This window comes from Procambarus clarkii, chromosome 49 (assembly GCF_040958095.1).
Source record: "Procambarus clarkii isolate CNS0578487 chromosome 49, FALCON_Pclarkii_2.0, whole genome shotgun sequence".
In the NCBI taxonomy this organism is placed as follows: domain Eukaryota; kingdom Metazoa; phylum Arthropoda; class Malacostraca; order Decapoda; family Cambaridae; genus Procambarus; species Procambarus clarkii.
In genome coordinates this window covers 18,326,226-18,350,297 of record NC_091198.1, presented here as the reverse complement: position 1 = coordinate 18,350,297, position 24,072 = coordinate 18,326,226, and the positions used below count along the sequence as shown (strand labels likewise).

Below are 24,072 nucleotides of genomic sequence, written 5' to 3'. Positions count from 1 at the left end.
AGAGTAGACTGGGAAAGAAAACCGACAAGGCAAAAGTAAGCAAAACAGAAAAAACGACACCCAGCAGTGAGGTAGTGTCGCCACTAGTTCCACCTCCAGATGCCAGCACTGGAAACTGATGGTTCAGGTGGTGAACAGAGTCATTTGCCTGGTGCTACTGTGTGTAGTGCTCCATCTGTTGCCATGTTCTTCAGCTTTTGGTTTTTTCAAAGTAAGTCCTTTGGACTTTGCCCAGTGGGGGCCATTTGTTTGTGTATTGTTCTACTTTTAGTATAATTTTTATGAGCACGTCTTTATAAACCTCACTTGTTGATTGAACTTTGTGCAACGGTTTGCCTTGAGCAGCATATACCTAAGTGCTCGCTGCCTTGACAGGGTTGCATTCCCTGATGAGTTTGGGAGTCTATTCATGAGTGCTGTCCTATTACGGAGGGGTACTTTGGCCTGGATAGTACATGGGTCTTTGAATCTTCTGTGAGACTCGGGGTTTGAAGCAACTGGAGACTTCTTTGGGGGGGGGGTGCACCTATGGTTTGCATGCTTGCTATACAGCGGGCCACTTTGGGCCTTCATAGCCACCCATGTCATCTAGGCCATTTTCGGTGTTCCTTTGTATCTTCGTCACTTTAGTTTGTTCCAAGACTATTCCTCCCTTTATGCATTTGTGGGTGCTGACTGGTTCTCTGGATTCGTCCCCTAGCTTTTTCTGCTGATTTCCAACTGTGTATGTTCCTGCCATTTGTGGGGCAGGCTTGCCTTGGTTCCTTCCACAGTTCAGGACTCCATTGGGTTTGGGGTCCTAGCCTTGCCCTGGCTTGTATTTGTCCCCATTTCTTTAAAGGACTTGGTGCATTGATTATATTCCTCAACTATTTTTATGCTGTTAGTGTAGTTGTTTGGCTGTGTTTGGATACCTTTTCTGTGGGTTGCTCGGCTCTTGCCTCTTGCCCTTCTGTTCCTGGGTTTGGTGCTGGTTCTTTGCTTCTCATTTTGTGGTCGGGGCTGCAACAGATGTGCCCTGGATTTTCTTGGCTTGGTTGGCTTTCTGATGGGCTGTCCTCACCCATGTTTGGATTCGGCTAGGTTCCTCTCACAAGTGTCTGCTTTCCCTTATTCCTGCTCCTGTTTTTTAGGTGGTGGCTGTTTTCTGCTGTCTTTGGGGTGGTTGTCTTTGCAGCTTCTCTGCTGTGGGTTTTGCTGCTGGGGACTCGGTCTGCTTTGCAGGAGTGGTTGTCCATTTAATCCCCCACGTTTGAAATAGAGCCCCAACCCTAGTTCTTTGTTGGCTTAATGTTTGTTTTTTCATCCTTGTTCTTATGAGGCCTGTTAGACTTCGGTCTTGGCCGAGTCGCCTTTGTTGATGACAGCTTTTCATGCCAGCCATTTTATGGGACAACATCTCATTTTTGTTCACATGTTCTTGGTCTGGCTTGGGGATCTCAGATTTGGAGCCCATGTTTTTTTTTTTTTTTATAGAACATGGAGTACTTGGTTATGTAGACTTGTTCTGTTTTCATCTTCTCTTCATTTCTTACTTTATGCAGGTTTGGTGTATCCTGCCATCCACCCTCTGCCCTTGGTGCAGGTGCTCAAGTGTGTTCTGGCTCTGAGGTCCTGGGCTGCTCCGGGGTTGGGGACTATAGGCATTTCTCTGGCGAATGCTCTGTATGAACCTGCGGCAGAGATTGATTTCGTCGCAGACAAATCTTCCCTGTTGCAGTGGGGACACTGCTTTTTTTTTATGGAGCTTAGACTCTCTTAGGATGATGTCTCTCTTTACTCACAGGCATGTGGTGGGGATCCTGCATCTCTTCCTAGGGCTTCTGGGTTTGGTTGTGGTGAGGGTTTGAGTGTCGTAGATGGCCCTGAGATGGGTCTGTGCGTGCCCTTCAACCCTCGATAGTCTCTAGTGCCTGGTTCTGGGTGTTTGGTCTCTGCATGGATGTGTTTTCTTATCCTCCATCACAATTTGGTATGGATTCCTTGATGGCTTCTTTACATGTAATTACGGTTCCTGTAGGCTCCATGGTCGCCTGTCTTTTTGCAGGTTTTCATTGTTTTGTTTGTCTCCAGTTAAGGCATGGACAGATTTGCTTCGATTCCTGTTTGAGGATTGGAAGCATGGCTCAATGATGGGTCCTGTTTCTTTTGAGTTTGGATCGATTTATCTATCTTGGTTACAAATTCAGGTTGCGGCTGCCTTCTGAATTATGAACAATTCCGTTATCCTTTCATCTTGATTTAGCTTTACCCATTCTCTAGTGGTAAGAGTTGGGTTGATGTTTCAGGTTTTTTGAGCAGCTTGCCCTTTATGGCACTTAATGCACTTTTTTTGCACCAGCCCTGCTAAGGAATATATTTAATGTGAAATTCTTTTGTGATGTATACTGAAATTTTTATTAATTCACAACAGATAAACAAAGAACTGGAAATACTGAAGGGGGTTCAAAGGATTATTCACAGCTGGCAAAACATTCCAAGAGGAAGAGATCTACACATGTAACCTGCAGCCCTGTTAAAAAGAGGAAGTTGTCGCCATTGATGACATCATCCAAAATGACCAGTGAAAAAACTGGTTACCAATTATCATCTGTGGAAAGACCCCAACAGCAAAGCAGCCCATCTCCATCAACATCGAAGGGCAAGTCTGGTAAACGAAAACGGTGCTCCTCAACATCGTCAGAGTCGAACTTGTCTCTTGGAACTTCATCCACTAGCTCAAAGATGAAATGGTATGCCGTTTTCACTCATGTAGAGTAGAATATTAAAAAAAAAATTATTATAAAAATTTACTTGTCTTATATAAGTTAGATATTTAATACATTGGAGCTTAAAATGTCTGGAATTCTGTTTAACAAATCTTCCTAGGAAATAGGTTATGCTACTGGAACTTATATTTCAAAGTTCTGAATAGGGAAATGCACTTTTAAATATTAGGGAAAAATCCTGATCAGTGCAGTGGTATCTTAGTGTATCTTAGTACAACTGCCCTAGAGGACGATTTTTTGGTATATGACGTCAAATTCATCGTAAAATTTGAATTGGTGTACGACGTTTTACTTGGAATGTGACGTCAGTTGATACGTGTATGGGTCGAGCGAGCACGTGGTGCAGGGCGCAGGGTGAAACACACTGTTGTTTACCAGGGTGTCCAGCCTAGTGACAACTGTGCTGAATTCTTTGTAAAGAATTTAATTGTTTTCTACTTTTTTGTTTTCTGAACAGTAAAGTTCTTATTATATATCATGCCATGGGTCCCAAGATGGATGGTGGGGGACTGGGTGGTGAGGGGACTGGATGGATGGATGGATAGGGGGTGGATGGATGGATGGTGGAAGGGAACTGGATGGATGGATGGTGGAGGGGGACTGGATGGATGGATGGTGGAGGGGGACTGGATGGTGGAGGGGGACTGGATGGATGGATGGTGGAAGGAAACTGGATGGATGGATGGTGGAGGGGGACTGGATGGATGGATAGTGGAGGGGGACTGGATGGATGGATGGTGGAAGGGGACTGGATGGTGGAGGGAGACTGGATGGTGGAGGGAGACTGGATGGTGGATGGAGACTGGATGGATGAATGGTGGAGGGAGACTGGATGGATGGATGGATGGTGGAGGGAGACTGGATGGATGGATGGTGGGGGGGGACTGGATGGATGGATGGTGGAGGGGGACTGGATGGATGAATGGTGGGGGGAGACTGGATGGATGGATGGTGGAGAGGGACTGGATGGATGGATGGTGGAGAGAGAGAGGGATAGGATTGATGGAAGGGGACTGGAATCTGAAAATTAATCCAAAATTAATTTTGGATTAAAAAATATTGATGTGCGACACATCTCTGGGAACGGATTAGTATTTCAAGCAGGTACCACTGTACTGTACTATAACCAATATTTAGCAATTTAGAATTTGAACCAAAATTTTCAGATGTGTGGGGTTCAAATCCAGACTAACTTTGCATTATGCAAAGTATTCTTATTTCTTGATGGGTTACTATCTCTATCATCCTGAGCTCCCCTCCTGCAGTCCTTCAAATCTGGATACCAAACCAGGCACTAACAAATCATGAATGTGTGCTAGAGACCACGAGCAGAATCTGTTCCTCCCTCACCCTCAATAGAGGCACCGTGGAGTGGGAATACAAGATTAATTACATTACCAAAGGGAAAGGCCCTCAGAAAGGTAGCATGCATCAAAACATGCAACTGCTTGGAAAATATTTGCAACCCTGATTCAAACTATAAACAGTCATTGTCAAGGTCCAGCCACTGGCCAGCTGCACACACTTAGCATGAAAGTTTTACAGGTACAGGTACAGCATTCTGTACCTGTTTTATTAACGGAGCAGTGTTAATGTGATTTGTTTTTACAGTTTAGGAACATAATATGCTTAATTAATTTTGTACAGGTGACTATTTAATTTTTATTCATTTCAGCCCCAATTTTGATCCAGAAACTATGAAACTCTTCCTGGCTGCAGAGGAGGAGTTGAGAAAAGACCACCAAATAGACCGCCAAACTTACTTGGAGGTGCCGGAGGCTCATCCCAGTTATGAAGATAAATATGCAATTTTCAAGGCAAAATACCAGGAGATGCATGCAGGAAATGAAGACCCAAAGGAATGTGAAAAACTGTGGCGTGAATTTTGGGAGCAGGTGGTGACTGAGCAGCTTGAGGTAAAGTGGAATCAGAAGAGAGAGAAGTTAATTAAACAGTTTGAAGCAGCAGCAGCTAATAAGGAGGCAACTGCTACAAGACCAAATAAAGCAAGGCAGTATCCAGATGACAAATCTCATTATAGAGCCACCCCTAGTACTTCATTTGAAGGGCCTTTGGAGTCCTCTTCCAAAATTATAACTAGTCAAAAGTCTACATGTATAGATAATGGAGACGAGCAGTCCAGTTCTGGTCCTGACTATGAAGGCACTGTGGTGGCACCATCTGTGAAGGAGTTTACCTTGCAAATGCCTGCAGAAAAGGTTGCTACATGTTGTCCCAATTCTCATAATCAGGGTGATGGAGACACCACAGAAGATTTGCAAGTCATAGATAAAATTTTGCCCGTAGTTAGTACCTCCCAACAAAAAGATGTTCAAGGTGTGAAAGCATTACCAGCAAAAGAATTTTCATTGAAAAGTACTTTAGCGCTGCTTCTAGAACTCAGTGACTTGTTAGATTTTCTTGCTCCTGCTCTGAAGCTCATAATTCGGAAGATGAAAAACTTGGGTTCAAACACACACACAGCTATTCAAGTACTTGCTGATAAAGATAATGCTTTAATTATTAAAATGGCTTCAGAAAAGTTACGAGTTTTAAGTGAGAGTGCTACAGGTAGCTATAAAGACAAGTTAGTGAAAGGTAGCACTGAAGCTGCAGCGTTGTTGAGCCACGCTTCGGCACTACCTTTGAGTAGAGAAAGACTGTATAATGGTGTTGATGTTGATAGAGCGGCAAAGGCCACAGTGGGGAAGGATGCTACTTTTATTGTTCAGTTTATAAAAAATGCACTTGCTTATGAAGGTGTTGTGAATCCTACACTTGAAAATATCACTGAAATATTCTTGGCTGTGTCTTCAAAACACTTTACGATGGCCCAGAAAAAGTAACTCATTTCTAGTTGAATAGAAATAATACATGTCACATTACATATTATGTTTGAGTTTGAGACAATTTATAAATAAAAAGTGTAGAATTATTTCAAATTTTTAATGATCAATGAAGTATTAGAGCAAGACAGGCAAAACCTTATGGCTTATAGTGGATGGTGTTCTGAATGCAGTTCACAGGAGCTTTTAATGAAGGGAAACTGTGCAAAAATTTTTTAACACGGTTTTAATGTCTTTTTATTTTGTTAAAATGAACAGCTTTCACCTACACCTGCATCCATGCCATATTGCTCGACTCAGAATTTGTTTTGAAGTTTGTGAATCTTACATCTTGATATTCTCATCCAATATAATTACACAGTCCTTTAGTATAAATTGATGCATAAAACAGAGAATGGTTATTAAGTGTAAAGATTAGCTTCAGATGTATATACTATGAAGAACCTGTATAGTATCTGCGTGTGTGTGTGTGTGTGTGTAGTGCTTTGTGCTTCTTGAAATTACGAGACTGGTGAAAGGGGCTACAAGACTACCATATTTAGAATAAAGTTATTCTCTTGTATTTAGATTAACATTATTTTTTGCTGTCACTATTGAGCAGTTTTATTTTAGTTTGTATATATTTTTCTATCCAGTATATGTAATACTGTTCTAAAGCAAAACATTATTTTCATTGTAAATAATACATTTTTGTTACATATTACCAAATAAATTTAAACAATGCATCACAAGAATTTTAGTAAAATATACACCATGTATCTGCAATGCCTTTTTTTCTTGTGAAATTTCCCAACCCATCTCCCTCTTTAGATAGTAGGTATTGTGATGATAGTCAATAGTCACGAATTTGTACATACTTTGCTTTTAGATAGTAGTATACTAAATAGTAAGGAATTCTTTTAAAATAAATGAGGCTAAAAAACAAACTAAGCCTAGTATAGCACACACATGTACTATATTAGGCCTCAAATATTGTGTTAGAAAGGTTAGGTTAGTTTAGTTTGTCAAAGAAACACAAGTAAAAAAATAACTTTCCAGTTTGCCCAACTTAATAGTTCAGATTTCTATGTTATAATTTCGTTGTACTTCGGTATATATGCTATGGTCCTCATCGTTACTATAAGCCCTTCTACAACATAATGTTAGTGTGAATGCATGTTGAACATTATATTAGTGTCCCATATTGTCTGACTTTTGCCCTCTTGGGTTGAGATGCTGAACTCTGTAAATACTACTGTGTTTGAATACTGGAGCACTTGATGCTCCAGTACTGTACTGTTAACATAGTTCAGCATATCTCAACCCAGGAGGGCAAAAGGTGACAATATGGGACTCTATAATATAATGTTCAACATGCACTCCCTTGAGCATTATATTGTAGAATGTTCCATATTGACTGACTTTGGCCCCTCCCTCAAGTTGAGATGTTTTGAACTTTGTAAATACTCTACTGTACTATCTGAATACTGGAACACATGATATACTTGATATTATTCCCAAGATTGACTATGTAGTGCATCAGTTATACTATGTACTGTATGTGATGTAACTATAACCTGAGCTTTTAAGATTAAAGCATCTTAATCACTTTCAGTGCTGTTGCCAATGTATGGGATGAAGTAAAGCTAACAACAATAAGAAATGACTGGAGAAAACTTTGGCCTGCATCAGGTCTGTTTCCTGAGGAAGATAAGGCAGATTTGAAGGATTTGGGCCCAAGAACGTTTGCGAGAAGAAAAATTAAAAGAAAAAAGAACTCCTAGCCAATGTCAGAGGAATTAAGTTGTGAGAACTGAGAGGAGAGCAGAACTGGGGTCAAACACTAGATGACGACATAGATAAGGGACGAAGATGCCTCAAGCTTTCAAAATGTGACTGATGACGAAATTATAAATTTAGTTATAGAAATAAAATTGGAGTGGGAAAATTAAGATGAGGATGATGACTTGGAAGTGGAAGTTTTAAAGGAAAAAGGTAATATGGAAAACATAGATATATTTTGAAGGCTTTCTTGACTGTGGAAACAAGTAGTATCGAGTGTGACATTAGAGCGATGATGAGCATATACAATATACGTATGGAGCTTTTGCAAAGAAACGAAGAGAACTCTTTTTCTCTCTGCTCTCCCAAAGGCTTCCTTCAAACCTGGAAATGAAGCACCTGCACCTGGCTCCTCACCATTAATCTCCACTTCAGTCAACCCAAACCATCAACATCTACCACCTTCTCTTGCATCTAAATAGTCCCTCGCGGTCACCTGTCCCTCGATAGTATCCTTGGTAAATCGGATGCCTTTGATATTCACCTTGTGCACTTTTGTTCTCGTATTGGCATCCTTGGTGATCTCTAGCACCTTTTGAATTTTCGGCACTTTTGACGGTGCTACATAGCCTCCCCGGCTTCGTGCCTTCTTTTGATAATTACTTACTTCCATCCTCCTTTGCGAGTGTCGTTGACTCTCGTAGTTCTCTCGTGGCTCTCGGGTTCTTTAATCCTGTTCATTTGGTGGTTGTCGAGATTCAACATTGGCTGTTTCTTATCTCTAGTCAATTTAAATCCGTGGAGCTTTGCTGGGTTCCCAGCCATGATGGTGTCTCTTTAAATGAGCGTGCAGATGCTGCCACTAGGGAGGCTATCCGCTCTTGTCCCATTTCCCGTAAATATATTCCTTTTTCCAACTTTTATCCGGTTATTCATTCCTCCATCCTTGCCCGTTGGCAGGGTTGTTGGTCTTCTGTTGTTGGTAACAAACTGCGTACTGCGTAAGTGTTGTGTGTCCCCGTGGCCTTCCTCCTGCCACCGTAACCGGCGGTGGGAAACGGCTCTAGCGCGGTTGCGTCTTGACCATACTCGCTTAACTCACGGTCACTTAATGGAGCGCCACTCAGCTCCTTATTGTCCAAATTGCGTTCTCTCACTTACCGTCATACATATCCTTGTTGAATGTCCTGACTTCCAAGACGAGCGCGTGTCTTGCCTTCCGACCGCCCCTCGCGGTCATTTGTCCCTCGATAGAATTCTTGGCGAGTCGGATACTTTTGATATCGTTCTCCTTATGCGTTTCTGTTGTTGTATTGGCATCCTTGGTGATATTTAGTGCCCCCTGATTATTCCGCACATTTGATAGTGCTACATAGCCTTCCTGGTTCGGTGCCTTTTTGATAATTACTTACTTACTTCCATGTAAATAACAATGCTCCAGCAATAAAAATCAAGTTAAAATGATTGTACTAACTAACATGAGAAGTGGGTAAAGCAAAACAAGGTAAACAAAGGTAAAGTCACATCCCCCGGTGAGGATCTTAAGGTAATCTTGAGATGCTTTCAGGGTTTAGCGTCCCCGCGGCCCGGTCCTCGACCAGGCCTCCTCTTTGTTACACACCCCAAGGAAGTGGCCCATAGTAGCTGTGTAACTTCCAGGTACCTATTTACTGCAAGGTAACAGGGGCATCAGGGTGAAAGAAACATTTTGCCCATTTGTCTCCACCTCCATTGGGGATCGAACCCGGAACCTCAGGACTACGAATCCGAAGCGCTGTCCACTCGGCTATCAGGCGTCTTGGTATCACTTATGGGTGATACCAAGGATGGTATCACTTGTGACATATTGCGTGTATTCCCTTTAGTACCAGGGAATACCCTTCTTCAGAGCAGCAGTATTCCGAGAAAATTAAGAAAAATCTAGTTGACGTGAGGCAGTTAAATAATTATTACAATTATTAATTAAGATTTATAATTCACCTATGGTATACATAGCTACCACCTACGGCTCCTTATTTTAGTATTATGATTTTAAGGCTTAATTAAGATTGTAATGAAGCCGTCAGTGAAGATGATAGCTGTTCACTGATGAATGCTTTCTTTATTGAAATAGTTTACTCTTTACTGAAAATAGTTAAAAAATTATATATATAATAAGTCTCCATTCTGTGTTAACTAATGTTTCAACCCATGATTTAAAGCACTATTCTACAGTGCATCCTGTTAAAGGTTAGCACTTAGGAGAAATCGTGGTGCTTCTCGGTAAATTATAATAAGCACTATAAATTATAACAATGATGTTTTCGGTAAACATTATATACAATAATGGTATATTGTGGTGAATCTCTTACACACTCACAGCTTCCTGACGAGAGAGCCAGCTTAGCTTAGCTGCCAACACCCACACATCATGTCAGCAAGGCGGACAGTCCACCTGCTTTCATACCTCTCACTGTATTTCCCACTTCTATACTTCCTTTCACCTATCACCTTTCACCCCCCCCCCCCACAAAAAAAGTTGTAGGAACGTCAATTGAAAACGATATGACGTTGAATTATCTATGGGGTATACTACTGCAAACAGGATGGATATAGGGTCCACAAGTCACACGATGTTTATGAGGTCCACGACCACCCAAAAGGATAGGTATGAGGTCCACTTCCACCTGTTGGATGGATATGGTGTCCACTACCACCCACAGAATGGCTATGGGGTCCACTACCGCATAGATGTGGGGAGGTACTGTGACCCCATACGTTTCCTGTGGGCGGTAGTGGACCCCATATCTTTCCTGTCGGCGGTACTGGACCCCATATCTTTCCTGTGGGCGGTAGTGGGCCCCATACCCATCCTATGGGCGTTACTGGACCCCGTAGCCATCTTGTGAGCGATAGTGGGGCCCCATACTCACCCAACAGTTGGTAGTGGACCTCATTAACATCCTACAGTTGGTAATGGACTCATACCCATCCTAGGGATGGTAGTGGACCCCATACTCATCCTAGGGGTGGAAGTGGACCCCATACTCATCCTACGGGTGGTATTGAACCCCATAGACATCGAGTGACTAGTTGTGGACCCTATATTACCCATCCTGAGGATACACTGGCAGTGTTGAAGGCAGCAATGTTCAGTGTACAGGTTCCCAAGTAGGTAGACTTGAGAGGTAAGACCGACGAGAGGCTGTAGAGGCATCAACATCAGAGGCTGGTGTCACGTGACAGACTTGCCGTGGTGAGAGGCAATGTCACGTTACTCTATCTCGTCGTTGTAGATTCAATTCAATTCAATTCAATTTCTTATTCAGGAAAAGTACATACATAGATGAAAAGTTACAAACAAAATGTTGGATTTATAGACAGAGCTAGTACATACAAAACCTAAAGCCACTAATATGCATAGCGTTTCGGGCAAGGTGTGAGGGGAAAAAACCCACTTAGACTAAAACTTAATAGTAATTGGGATTAAGGTATAAATTGTGTTGAAAAAAGGAATAAAAAATAAACGGGGGGGGGGGGGGACATGGCAGAAATGAGCCATTGTACAAGTTGGTGAACAAACAACATTGTTTAAAATAACAAGACATGGGTAGACATTTAGGGGGTAAGGTAGGTTACATGAGTTAATTAGGTAGTACTTAGTTCTACTCTTAAACTGGTTGAGATGATGTTCTTTAGTGCCCCGAGACGGTCTTAGTTGCCTTCCTTACTGCCTGGCTGTGGTCGTCTGAGGTGGAGGTTACCATAAGACAGTTATAACCTTATAAATCTCCAGGTAAACATACAGCTTTAACAGGCAGAACTGAAGAGGCTGGAGCTGTAGAGGGCGTGTAGGAAGGAGCTGGGAACCGTCTGACATCCTATAAGACTCGTCTTGAGACTTATACTCCAGGCGCTCGAGGAGTACCTTGGGGGAGACGGAGACAGGAAGAGCGAGGAAGGTGACGGGAAGTTTTGTTCTGAAGACGAGAGGAGCCTCGAGGAGCGTCACCTGGTGATCGTCGAGGACGACACTTGTGCAGAATAATATTCTGAACACTGTCATCCTGGACGGTAATAGTTATTATAAAGCATAAATGTTCTCACTTCAATACGTTAAATTGACTTAATTTGTCATTAACGAGTAATATCTTAAGTCAACTGAAAGCAAATATTTAATATCATCCAGTGTTGTGTCAGGAAGTTTGGGTTGTTGGGTTTGTTAGTCTGTTATTGTATTTATTGTATATTGTAGTTGTCTGTTATTGTATATTGTGTTCACTGCTGTCGTCTTTTATGTGCTAGCCATATGCTGTACTGTGCCTACTAATTTTTGTTAAAAGTACCATTCAAGCTGTCATTGCAATCAATCTGATCTACCTATGTGCTTTAATATACCTACAATTTTCTCTAATCTTTTATTTTTTTCATGCTATGTAACTGTTATAATTTTTATAAATTATGCTAGTATTTACCTACTTAAAATTTTCTTAGATTAAGGATCTGCCCGAAACGCTGCGCGTACTAGTGGCTTTACAAGAATGTAATTACTATGCTATGTATCCTCACAATCCCAATGTACCTTCTTGTATATATATAAATAAATAAATAAATAAATAAATAAATATATTGTATATTGTAGTTGCGGAGCGGCCATTAGCAATTCTTGACTGACGGACGATTACTATTTCACTGCCGATTATATCAAATCAAATCAAATCAAATGTTTATTTAGGTAAGGTACATACATACAAGAGATTTTACAAAGAGTGATGGATTTATAGATAGAGCTAGTACATACAATGCCTAAAGCCACTATTACGCAAAGCGTTTCGGGCATGAAAAACTTAAATGACTAATTGCATATTGCAAATGTTGCTCTGTTGTATCTGTTGTTCTGTTGCAACATTTACAATAGAATGTTGTATTTGGTTTGTGAATTAGATTTTGAAATGAACAACTTGAAACACAAGCTGGGGACCATTATTGGTACATAAGAGACTCGTTCGTATTTGTGGAAGTGAAGGAATGGTTGTTGGCCATTGTTAATTGACACTTGAGACTCGCAGAATGTTAACCAATGGGGGTGAGTTTTAGGGCGAATGTCAGCCAATCAGCGGCCGGGTTTGGTTGGCTGCTGGGTATAAAAGGAAGGATGAGGTACACAGCACTTCAGTGTTGGTTTACCTCACTTTTGGTATACAGTTCAGCTTCGTCTCTTGAAGGTGAGCTGTATGGTGAGGATCCTCCCCTCTTTGTTGCCTCCCCCCCCCCCCTCCCTGCCCTCCACTTGCTGCCTCCCCCACCCCCTCCCTGCCCTCCACTTGCTGCCTCCCCCACCCCCCCCCCCCACCCCCCTTGCCCTCCACTTGGTGCGTGTCTCCCTTCCTCTCCCCCCCCCCCCCTTCTTGAGTTCTACCCTCGCTTCCCGCTGGTTCCCCGTACTGGAACTCGAAGCGTGCGTGTGCGTTCCTGCGTGTGTGTGCCGTTCTCTAAAGACACTAATCGGTTTCAAACTAGTTTCTTCTCGGTTCAATATAACGTCCAACAGTTACTAGTTACTCTAAAACCCATAGATCGCACCAGTGATGTGTTTGGAGTACCCAAGGTGCAGGTTGGACTCCTCAGCATGAGTCTTATTTGGTCCCCTCTTGGTAAAATTAGAATAATTTAGTTTTTGTTTCAGATGCGTGAAACGAAGGCTGGTAAGTACTATTCCTCATGGCGAGTGAGCACTCCCTTCAGCTGGGATCAAGCAAACTGTTGCTGCTGGTCTTGGCAGAAGCTTCCAGCTAGTTAGTATACACAACGATACGAGACTTCATAAAGTGCGTTATCGCCAGAGGTGAGTTACTTGGTGTTATAAATTGTTGAAATGTGCATTAAACATGGAGAACGGTTATCCTGCTGAACTAAAATAGTTTACTATGTGGCTAAAAGTTTGTCTACAACTACCTAATATTTAGATATTTTATTAGGCAAGATCCAGTTCGTGTAGACAAGCGGTAAGGAGCGAGGCAAGACGTGCTGGAGGTGGTCATCAGAGTACACTGTCCTTCAACAACTGGTCTGACACCTTAAGGTCAGTATGGCTCGTTTTACTTTGTCATACAGCTCAAATTGTCATAACATACGGGGTGTTGCGTAGACTTTGTAAGTGCAGGTTAATAGAAAGAGCTTCATCGGCTGTAGGGAAGTCTGTAAAACTTAAAAGATAACTTTACAATACTTAAACTTGTCACTAAGGAATTTAATGGTTGTTAGTGTTTCTTCCGTCCACAGGCTCAGGCGACCCCAGCCAGACCTCGGGGAAGGTGACGAGGACTCTCGGGGGTACTGAAGAATATGTAACAACGGCAGGAAGTGGCGCCACATTACACCACGTGAAGTATGTCATCTGTGACACAAGCCTTTGATATTGTTACTAGAAAAGTCTTGGTTTACTGAATGGTAAAGTTGTAAAATATTAAAGCTTAAACTAGCGCACAATCTTCTTGAATACCTTGACTAATAGGTCTCGGTACTTTGTCACTTATGACCTAAAGTGTCGTTAGTGTACATATACTTTAATTTTTGGCAGGGGAATGATTAAATCCTAAACTCTTCGGTTAAGGGTTGCTTGAGACTTCAATGTCACAATGGTCTGACATTGAAACAATGCAGGGAGTGGGGGGGGGGGGGGGGAAAGAGATGTGTACCATAGTATGTACAAAAGTATCCTTTCTTCCCCGCCACCCCCCCTCCAGTACAGACCAAAGTGTAAATGGGTTACTTGTACAACCTGGTTGTGGCAAGATTTTGGGCCTCGTTGGGTAACTGACAGTACATACCATCAAAGACTTTAGTCTTTGGCACATTTGATGGTGCTACATGGCCTTCCCGGCTTGGTGCCTTTTGATAATTACTTGTCTTCGGCAGAGTTAGTATCTGGAAAAAACTTGAACGCTGGTTGACTTTCCAGTGTTCTGAAATATATGTAAACTTGTTATGTAAACTCAATACCAATTGGGCAACAAACGCAACTAAATGATTTCCTTAGTTGCCTAATTATTCAATCTACAGAAGTAAATTTTATACAGACCCGGTATTATTAATACATCTCTAAACTATTAACTTCCTTCTACCCGCCATAAATGACTTGTAGATGACACTGAACTTTCTAGTTTCAGGAAGATAATGGGGGGGGGGGACAAAAACGGTTTTCCATGAAATTTTAGACATTAAACATTTCCATTAGAAACTTTAGAAAGATGCACTTTTTTGTTCCAAATATTAAACTGGTGCAGGCACGTCCAGTGTTGATGTTGTTCTATCTCCAGGTTTTAATTATGTGCACAAAGACTTTTACATTAGTAATACTGTATCATTTACTTGGTCCATGTGGTTGGGCACCATTCCTTCCCCCCTCGTCCCATCCTGACCCCTTCCCAGTGCTATATAGTTGTAATGGCTTGGCGTTTCTGATAGAAATTCACCAAGGGAAGGGAACTACGTTAAAAATATCTAATATGCGAGTATGCCACAAATGGTCTGGCAACAAGAGCAGCGTCACCCTTGTGAGTTAGATTACTGTAAGTTAACTGATTAGTGTGTGGCCAGCCACTGATGGGCGGTGACCCGCATGTTGACGTCCTGGTACAGGTGGTTGGACCGTACCTGTGAAGGTGGTCACCACCTTCCCTAGTAACACCTGGGAAGGTGTTACTTCCCCGCTCCGTAACGGGTAAGTAACATCTTCTCCGTTACTGAACGGTGAAGTAATGTTGTGAACACTCCCGCTGGTCTTCTGCCCTTATTGTTGACGCCATTAATCCCAGCAACTTTTGTCTTTCAAAGATCTTGTTCCACTAGTCTGTCCATTAGCTACGTTTTCCATCTGATGCTGTTGACATGGTTTCGTAAGAGCTAAAAAAAATGAACAGTACCGTTGATCTCTTGGGAGAAAGCTGTGAGACGTATGTCACTTAATTTTTGGTTTGCTTGTCCATTTAAAAATTGTCTTGAATAAATACGAGACAGTAGGACAAAACTTAAGAACGTGGTTATGCAAACTATTGATATCATTTACTGCTGTATTCGCCTGTTTCTATATCAAAGAATTAGAGGTATGAAAGTATCAACCAATTTGTACATGCAGATTAGTAAAATTTAACTTTTTATTTAGGTAAAGTACATACATGATACAAACATTGATGGATTTATAAAGCTAGTACATACAATGCCTAAAGCCATTATGCAAAGCGTTTCAGGTAGGAAAAAACACTTAAACTTTAGTATAGTCCTTAAGTTTGAGCCACGTGACTAACAGGACTGATCTTGTGCTCCAACTTCAGTATTTTACATACATAAAGGCCACTGTGCGTAACACTGGACCAAGTGCTTGAAGCACGAGACTTCACCCCCATAGGGTTTTAAACTCCTGAAACTGTCGGCACAATTTAGTTATACAAATTTGGAATGGAACTGCCTCGACGGGGAGGTGGTGGCTCTCTAGGTAATCACAAGTTACCAGTCTTAATCCATACACCAGAAGAGGGCAAGTAATTCTCGAGGGCGGTACCAGGCTGGGGAGAGAACGCGGAACTCTTTGGATCTTCAGAAGGAACGATGACAATGTAGGAACGCGAGATCAAAGGCATCAGACTCGCCAACCACTAAGTAAATGTTATGCTTCCGTGGCTGAGAATATTTAGCCTCACGAACAGCCTTATCCCCAATAAGACTTGGTGTCTGTACGGCTAACATACTTCAGCCGTTCACTGCATAAGAATATCCGTCTACATACGTCACTTTCACATCCAGCCCAATACAAGGAACAAGTCCCAGAACACAGTAAGGGGCCTAACAGCCGAGTGGACAGTGCTTCGGATTCGTAGTTGAGGTTCGATCCCCGGTGGAGGCGGAAACAGATGGGTAGTTTCTTTAACCCCTGATGTCCCTCTTACCTTGTAGTAAATACTGTACCTGGGAGTTACAGCTACGGGCTGCTTCCTGGGTTTAACAAGAGGCCTGGTCGAGGGCCGGGCCGCGGGGACGCTAAGCCCCGAAAGCATCAAGATAACCCAGATACTGTTGAGGCACACGGCACAAACGTCGAGGTATTACTAACGAGGAAAGGTTACGGGAAGTAAAAGACACGTCCACGGAAGACGAGAATTTAAAGTGATCATGTCTGACTGGACAAAACTATCATGGAACACTAACAAGGGGGGGGGGGAGGGGGACAGGTAGAAACTGTGCAAATGAGGAAGTTATCAGGGAAAAGCGCAAAGCCATTACGACTATATAGCACTGGGAAAGGGTCAGGATAAGCATTTGGGATGGGAGGGGGGGGGGGGGGTTGGAGAATGGTGTCCTACTTTGACGGTCGGGGATTGAACCCAGACCTGCATGAAGCGAGACCGTCGCTCTACCGTCCAGCCCAAGTGGTTGGGAGAACCACATTTTATAGATTTCAGTCGGTAGTCAACAGATGGAATGCATTTGGCAGTGATGTGGTACAGGCGACAATACAGTTTAAAATGTAGATATTAGAGCCCGAGGGGCTCAAGAATCTGTAAACCAGTAGACTGATAGTCAAGAGGCGGGAGCAGAGAGCCGAAGCCCAATTTCTTATTACACAATCCTGAGGGTGATCTGGGAACCCACAGGAAAGGTCCGAGGAAAACACTTGTGGTTCTGGAGAAATAGGAAGGTGCAAGTATTAACCAGGTCAGTTCAATGTTATGGTGTAACGGGAAACTAAGCCTCTGCAGGTCAGCTTCGTTTCTCTGCAGACTTGTGTAACCTGTTACAGGTCGTCTTTTTAGAGCTAATGGGTCGTTTTATAGCCCCTTTTTGAATGTTAAGACAAGGTTAACTGTAGTAGGGCTGTCCTCCCGAGGGCGTAGAGACTTGGTACTGTCGAGTCTTGACAAGTTTACCACCCATAATGTCTAGCTGCAATAGCATTAAATGCAAGATATGTGGAAGGTGGGGTATGGAGAGGGGAGGAGTCAGTCTAGTTGGGAATTAGATTCTGAGGTCTATGAACACCTCCAGACTAGACCATCACACCGGGCTATGGGTTCAGGATAGCAGCATCAGTCTAGTCAGAGACCAGGCCTTGACAAGTGATTTGTACTGCTGGGTACAATGTCAAGTAAATAAAGGTAGGATAAAAACTAGCGTTTGAGGTAGCAATTTAGTATTTAAATTCAAGAATGAGCGCGAGGCGTCATCAGAAAACCAAGTGGTGACGACAAATTTTTAAATTAAGTTGGGTTTTGCCCCGAGGGGCGAGTTTATTGGGCAGCGCCACTCATCCTGTGAGTGGACACACTGCCATAGTGACAGTATTGGGCAGCGCCACTCATCCTGTGAGTGGACACACCGCCATAGTGACAGTATTGGGCAGCGCCACTCATCCTGTGAGTGGACACACCGCCATAGTGACAGTATTGGGCAGCGCCACTCATCCTGTGAGTGGACACACCGCCATAGTGACAGTATTGGGCAGCGCCACTCATCCTGTGAGTGGACACACCGCCATAGTGACAGTATTGGGCAGCGCCACTCATCCTGTGAGTGGACACTGCCATAGTGACATGTACAACATTACAATAAAGACAACGCGTTGGGGTGTTCTTCCCGTCACTTGTACCCAGACGCAGCTGGGACTAAAGTGAACAGCTCTTCAAACAAGAAAATTAACATGTCAACCCTTAAAAATCTTACGTCATCTTGCTGGTACAAAACGGGGGAATCTTTTAAGAACAGTATCAATATTTGACAAATAGTGTTTTCCCAACTCAAACAATGTGGAGTTTATTATTCTACACATTTCTAATATGTCTCAGGTGTTCATATTCTCTCGGGTAGTGGTCAAGGTGGTATCTGTCACAGATTCTGCAACTCAACTTTAAGCGTTTCCATAGATAGATATTTGTATCCAAGATGGATTCTGGCTATTACCGATACTCTCCCGCGGCCACCTCTTCACCCATAACTGCGATTCCCAGCTGCAACCATTTGTACCATCGTCCAGATTCGCAGAGCTGTTCTATGCCTAGTTACTTCGTCACGCTGATAGTGCCCGATAATACCCGGTGATGGGTAGTACATCTTTATTCCGTCGTTGAAGATGTCCAGTGCAGAGACTGTCTTCGTTGTTGCCCTCTTAACCGGCTGTACTTGGCCGGTCCAATTACAGGTCCGGCCGTAGGCCCTGGGGGGGGGGGGGGGGGGACGAGACTAAGTTAATATTAGAAATGTTTAAAAATTAGTAACTAGCATTTTTTTAAAGTTTTGTAAAAGCAGTAAATTAAGCCTTAGTTACTAGCAACCTTTACTATCGCCCACAGGATGCATATAGGGTGCACAACTAGTCACTACCACCCAGAGGATTAACTACCAGTTAACTATGGATTAACTACGGATTAACTACCACCCAGAGTAGCGCGTACCACTACCATCCAGACTAATAAAGTAAAGAGTCATACTGACCCTGCAGTGTGAGACCAGTTGGTGAAGGACACTGGACCAGGATGACCACCTCCAGGTCCTCCTGCCTCGTTACCGCTCCTCCACATTAACTGCATCACACCCGACAACAAATAACGTAGTTTTAAACACTTTGCCATTTAATAATTTTTAGTCCAGCATGTTTGCTATATTTAAAGTTAATTGCACATGTATTTCAACATTTTATAACCAAAAAGTAAACTCACTTCTGTCGATAACTCACTTTATGAAGTCTTCCGTATCTTAGTCTTCAATAGTAATTAGCTGGAAGCCTCTGCCAAGACTAGCAGTAAGAGTTTACTTTATCCCAGCTGCAGGGATTATTCACGCACCTTGAGAAGTGGAAGTGTCTACCAGCCATCTTCATGTATCTGAAAAAATTCAAATTACATAAAATTCTTTAAAGGGAACAAAATAAACAATGTTCAGTACCCTAAATCTGCATCTTTGGTACTCTAATCACATTACTGTTTGATCTATGGGATAGAGAATATCCCATAGATCAAACGAACATTTACTTACCACGTTAACAGGTATTCCACAGGATAAAGTGTGGAGTTTGCTGTGGCCTTGAAGGCTGAGAGACTTTAGCAGTGACCAACGGAAGCTGGGGATGTGGTCGAGGCTGGGGTAGAGGCCGAGGAACGAAGGGAAGCTGGGGGACTTTAAATGCAGTTAGGGGTTGGAAGCACAAGGGTGCCGCTTTGAGAACTGTGGACGTAATATGGGACTGGAAAGCAATTAGTTGTGAACAGGTTAGGGTGTTTGGAGAATTTTAGAGACTTTCCCTGAACTCTTGGGAAGGCAGAGGCGACACAAACTGGTGCAGACAACTGGTTTGGCTCAGCAGACTTTAGACCACCACCAGGGAGCCGTCTGGGGCCACGTGGAGGGTCCCAGAGATCCCACGCCAGTATTTTTAGCAGCAACTTTATCTGAAAAGTAATACAAATTTAAGACGGTGCATTTAGACAACTACGTTCTTGCGTCAGGGTTAATTAGGCAAGCAAAGTTACATTGAAGAGTTTCTTTGTAATAATTACACGATTAAGTTTAGAAATTAGTTTCAAAATTAAATGTTAACTTAAATTAGTACTAGCCAAGATACTAAAACATTAAGCCTATAGGCTAGGGTTTTATGCAACTTTGACGTTTGTAGATTAATCAAGACAAAGGCAGACTTTTTGCGGAATGGGAGAGGTTGCCAATCTTTTTTTTTTTACAAGATTCATTAATGCTACACATTTGTAGCAAAGTTTTACTGCTAAAAACTTTTTTAGCTACCAATTTTTACACTAAAAAAGTTTATTAAATATACAGTTGATAAGTGTTAGTGCCCCAAGTAACTGGAGGAGTCACCGTGCTTTGCTATACTAGACATTACCCAACTACAACTTTCTGAACTACTAGAGCAAGCCACTGTGGGGGAGTGTCCGGAGACTAGCATCGGACTGCTTTTACTTACGGCGCGTTTGTCAAGCTTGTGACCACCTTGTGAAGACCTCCGGGGCGCTGACAACTCTACCACTATGAACCACCGGTAATAATCTTAGGTGCAATGGTCAGGACGAATTATTCCGTTAACCTGTTATAATTTTTCTGTTAACCTGAGGGGGGGAGGAGGGGTGATGCAGCAAGGGAAGGGAAGGGGAAGGGGGGAGGATCCTCACCTTCAAGAGACGAAGCTGGACTGTATACCAAAAGTGAGGTAAAACAACACTGAAGTGCTTTGCGCTTCATCCTTCCTTTTATACCCAGCAGTCAACCAAACCCGGCCGCTGATTGGTTGACATTCGCCCTAAAACTCACCCCATTGGTTAACATTCTGCGAGTCTCAAGTGTCAATTAACAATGGCCAACAACCACTCCTTCACTTCCACAAATACGAACGAGTCTCTAATGTACCAATAATGGTCCCCAGCTTCAGTGTTTCAAGTTGTTCATTTCAAAATCTAATTCACAAACCAAATACAACATTCTATTGTAAATGTTGCAACAGAACAACAGATACAACAGAGCAACATTTGCAATATAATCGGCAGTGAAGTTTTTTTTTTTTGACATGCATACATGCGAATAAATACAATAAAACAAGAACAAACAAACAGAACACAAACACAAATACAAAAGCACAACACGTACAAAGACAAATACAGTAAATACCGGCCTGAAGGACCGACAACAAAAACCAAACATAATGCAAGATAGTTGAAAAAGAAGAGTTCAAGACTTGCCGTTCAGCGCTGAGCGTACACAGGCAAGCATGCGTAAGGTAAACAGATCACAAAAGCACTAATCACAAAAGCACAAAGTTAGAAATTACCAAATACAGAAAAGATCGGCCTGAAGGGCCAACAATAAAAACAATAAGCACAGCAGTACAATTACAAAGTACCCAAACCCGCACCCAACAACCCAACCCTTGAAACAACACAAAACAAGCCTCCTGGCCCCAAAACCCACACGGAGAGGTACAAATACATAACAACAACAAATTAAATTAAATACTCCCACGCACGCACACACGCACGCAACCGCACCCCTCGCACACAAATGGACACAACACCACAACACATAGCACACACACACACACACAAAAATCACTTAAAAGGAGGAAACACGTCAATGGCTAATATTTCTCAGGAAACTCATGCAGAGGATATTTCTGCTTATAGGCTTCCCACACTAAGTACTCCCTGTCGGTAGGACAACGGTCCCCCTGCCTCAGGGGGCGGGCATAAACTCGGGAAGCACCAGATCAGGCGGAAGTGGCAGCACCCGGAGCAGGGTGGCAGTAGTCGCATAACGAGGTAAGGCAGAGCGAAGGGAGAAGCGGACGTAAGCTTCCGAGACGGTCCCGCCGCCGGACGCACAGGAGAAGACGACGAAGGCCGCCGAGACGGTAACCCCACACCCGACACCGCAGGAGACGCAGTAGAGACGGTCGGAGACGGGAGAAGCGGCAAAACCGCCGCCGATGAGCCAAGGGACGAAACTGGGGACACGGAACCCCCAGAGAGAGCAGTCTTCTTTAACACCACCACCAGGTCACCACGCTCACCAGCAGGAGGAACCACCCCCGACGCAGAACCGGAACCACCCGACGCAGGCGACGCACCGGAAGCAGCCTCCACAGGCACCTCACCAGAAGAAACACCGACACTGGCAGCCGCAGGCACATGGACCTCCGCCACTACCGAAGAATGCGACGCAACCGGAACCTCACCGCCATCGCCGTCGAAATCTCCCACTCAGCCCAGGCAGAAGAAGAACGCCGGGAACGCTTGGGCTCTGGCCGCACATCATCAGATCCAGAGGCCGACCCAGAGACACGGGCATCACAAGCCGTGCGAACCGACGCTCTCCGCAGGACGGCAGCATCCTCAACCACATGGGGTACCAAGCTGGGCACAGATGGAGGCCCTGTATCCACCCCAACACAGCCGAGACACATGTCGAGGGCGCAGGGGCATGCGCAGCAGGTGGAGAAGACGGAGACGACGTACAGAGATCCACTGGAAGACCCACGGGACCATCAGGGACACCAGCGGGAGCAAGCTGAACATCTGAAGGCACCACAGCCCCTGCAAGAGGGGCCACCGTCGGAAGTGAAGTAGTAATCGTCCGTCAGTCAAGAACTGTTAATAGCCGCTCCACAACTACAATATACAATATATACAATAACAGACTAACAAACCCAACAACCCAAACTTCCTGACACAACACTGGATGATATTAAATATTTGCTTTCAGTTGACTTAAGATATTACTCGTTAATGACAAATTAAGTCAATTTAACTTATTGAAGTGTGAACATTCATGATTTATAATAACTATTACCGCCCAGGATGACAGTGTTCAGAATATTATTCTACACAAGTTCGGGTAAAGATACATACTTTGACTGTGAATTACAAATATAAGCAGGCGAGGAGCCACAATAATGTGGCTGAAGTATGTTGACCAATCCACACTAGAAAATGAAGGGATGACGACGTTTCGGTCCGTCCTGGACCATTCTCACAATCGACTTGAGAATGGTCCAGGACGGACCGAAACGTCGTCGTCCCTTCACCTTCTAGTGTGTGGTCTGGTCTACAAACATAATGTTGGATTTCTAGATGGAGCTACATAGATTTATAGATAGAGCTATCTATTTCTAGATAGATATACAATGCCTAAAGCCACTCATACGCAGAATGTTAGGGCAAGTTGAGGGAACAAATAAAGTTAGTTTAAAACTTAATACTAATCGAGATCAAAAGCATAAATTGAATTGAAAAATAGTTTAGTGTATTTATTATGCACCCCATACCCATCTTGTGGGCGGTAGGGGATAAGGTTACAGAGGCACATAATGGGCTCAGGGACTGAACCCCAAAATTCATTTTACTAAGCAAGTTAGCTAAATTTGGAGCATTCTGTGCTCAGTCCCACAAGGTCTCCGTACCGTTCTCTGTGCTCAGTCCCACAAGGTCTCCGTACCGTTCTGTGCTCAGTCCCACAAGGTCTCCGTACCGTTCTCTGTGCTCATTCCCTATAAAATAGGAGAGGTTCAGATGTTAGCAATGAGGCCTATTGCGGAATCGCGAGAGATGGGGAAAGACTGAAAGAACTAGACCTGGCGCCTCTAGAAAAAAGGAGACAGGATATATGATGGAGACTTATAAAATACTTAGGTGACTGACAGACTTGAAAATAGAGAGATGTTCAAAATAAATCCCAATGAAACAAGACGGCGTGGATGGAAGCTTGAGATACAGATGAGTCAGAGATGTTAGGAACTTTTCTTTTAGCTTAAGAATAGTGGGAAAATGAAATGAACTAAAGAAGTAGTTTTAAAAGTAAATATGATAAGGCAATGGACCAGGAGTCATGCATTATTGGACAGGAGGCGGCTGAGGCGGGGTTCAAGAGCTAATGCTCGTTCCTGCAGGCACAAATATGTGAGCACACGCACTCACACGTCGAGGGCACTCATCACAGATATGTACTCATCATATGTATTCCTAACATATCGGTGGGAGCAAAGACATTATTATGTATGGTATAACTTGACAACGCTTGGAACTTACGTCCGAGAGGATCCCAGACGCAGGTTCGAATCCTCATCACGACCCTTGTGGATTTGTTCATTTGATGCATCACGCTATTGTAATTTCTGTGTGTAATAGTATATAAATTTCCCTTAAATGACCAATGATCGGTGGTAAAAA

The 24,072-nt window shown here is 43.2% G+C and overlaps 1 protein-coding gene and 1 long non-coding RNA gene across 2 annotated transcripts in view; one reads left to right on the top strand and one right to left on the bottom strand.

The window, feature by feature from the left end:
• LOC123763147 (pneumococcal serine-rich repeat protein) overlaps nt 1-13,836 on the top strand; it is a 58,334-nt gene extending 44,498 nt beyond the window's left edge. The window contains exons 18-22 of the mRNA XM_045750108.2: nt 2,414-2,732; nt 4,444-11,428; nt 13,041-13,199; nt 13,333-13,436; nt 13,637-13,836. Of these exons, the coding sequence (XP_045606064.2) occupies nt 2,414-2,732; nt 4,444-5,614 (1,490 nt within the window). The 3' untranslated portion in view covers nt 5,615-11,428; nt 13,041-13,199; nt 13,333-13,436; nt 13,637-13,836. The remainder of the gene's footprint in view (nt 1-2,413; nt 2,733-4,443; nt 11,429-13,040; nt 13,200-13,332; nt 13,437-13,636) is intronic.
• A 3,563-nt stretch (nt 13,837-17,399) lies between these two features.
• LOC123763416 (uncharacterized) lies at nt 17,400-21,058 on the bottom strand. The gene is made up of 4 exons (XR_011222379.1): nt 19,379-21,058; nt 19,080-19,227; nt 18,839-18,927; nt 17,400-18,560 (listed from the first exon to the last, which is right to left on the bottom strand). It is a non-coding gene; the product is annotated as an uncharacterized lncRNA (long non-coding RNA).
• Nucleotides 21,059-24,072: the final 3,014 nt, after the last annotated feature.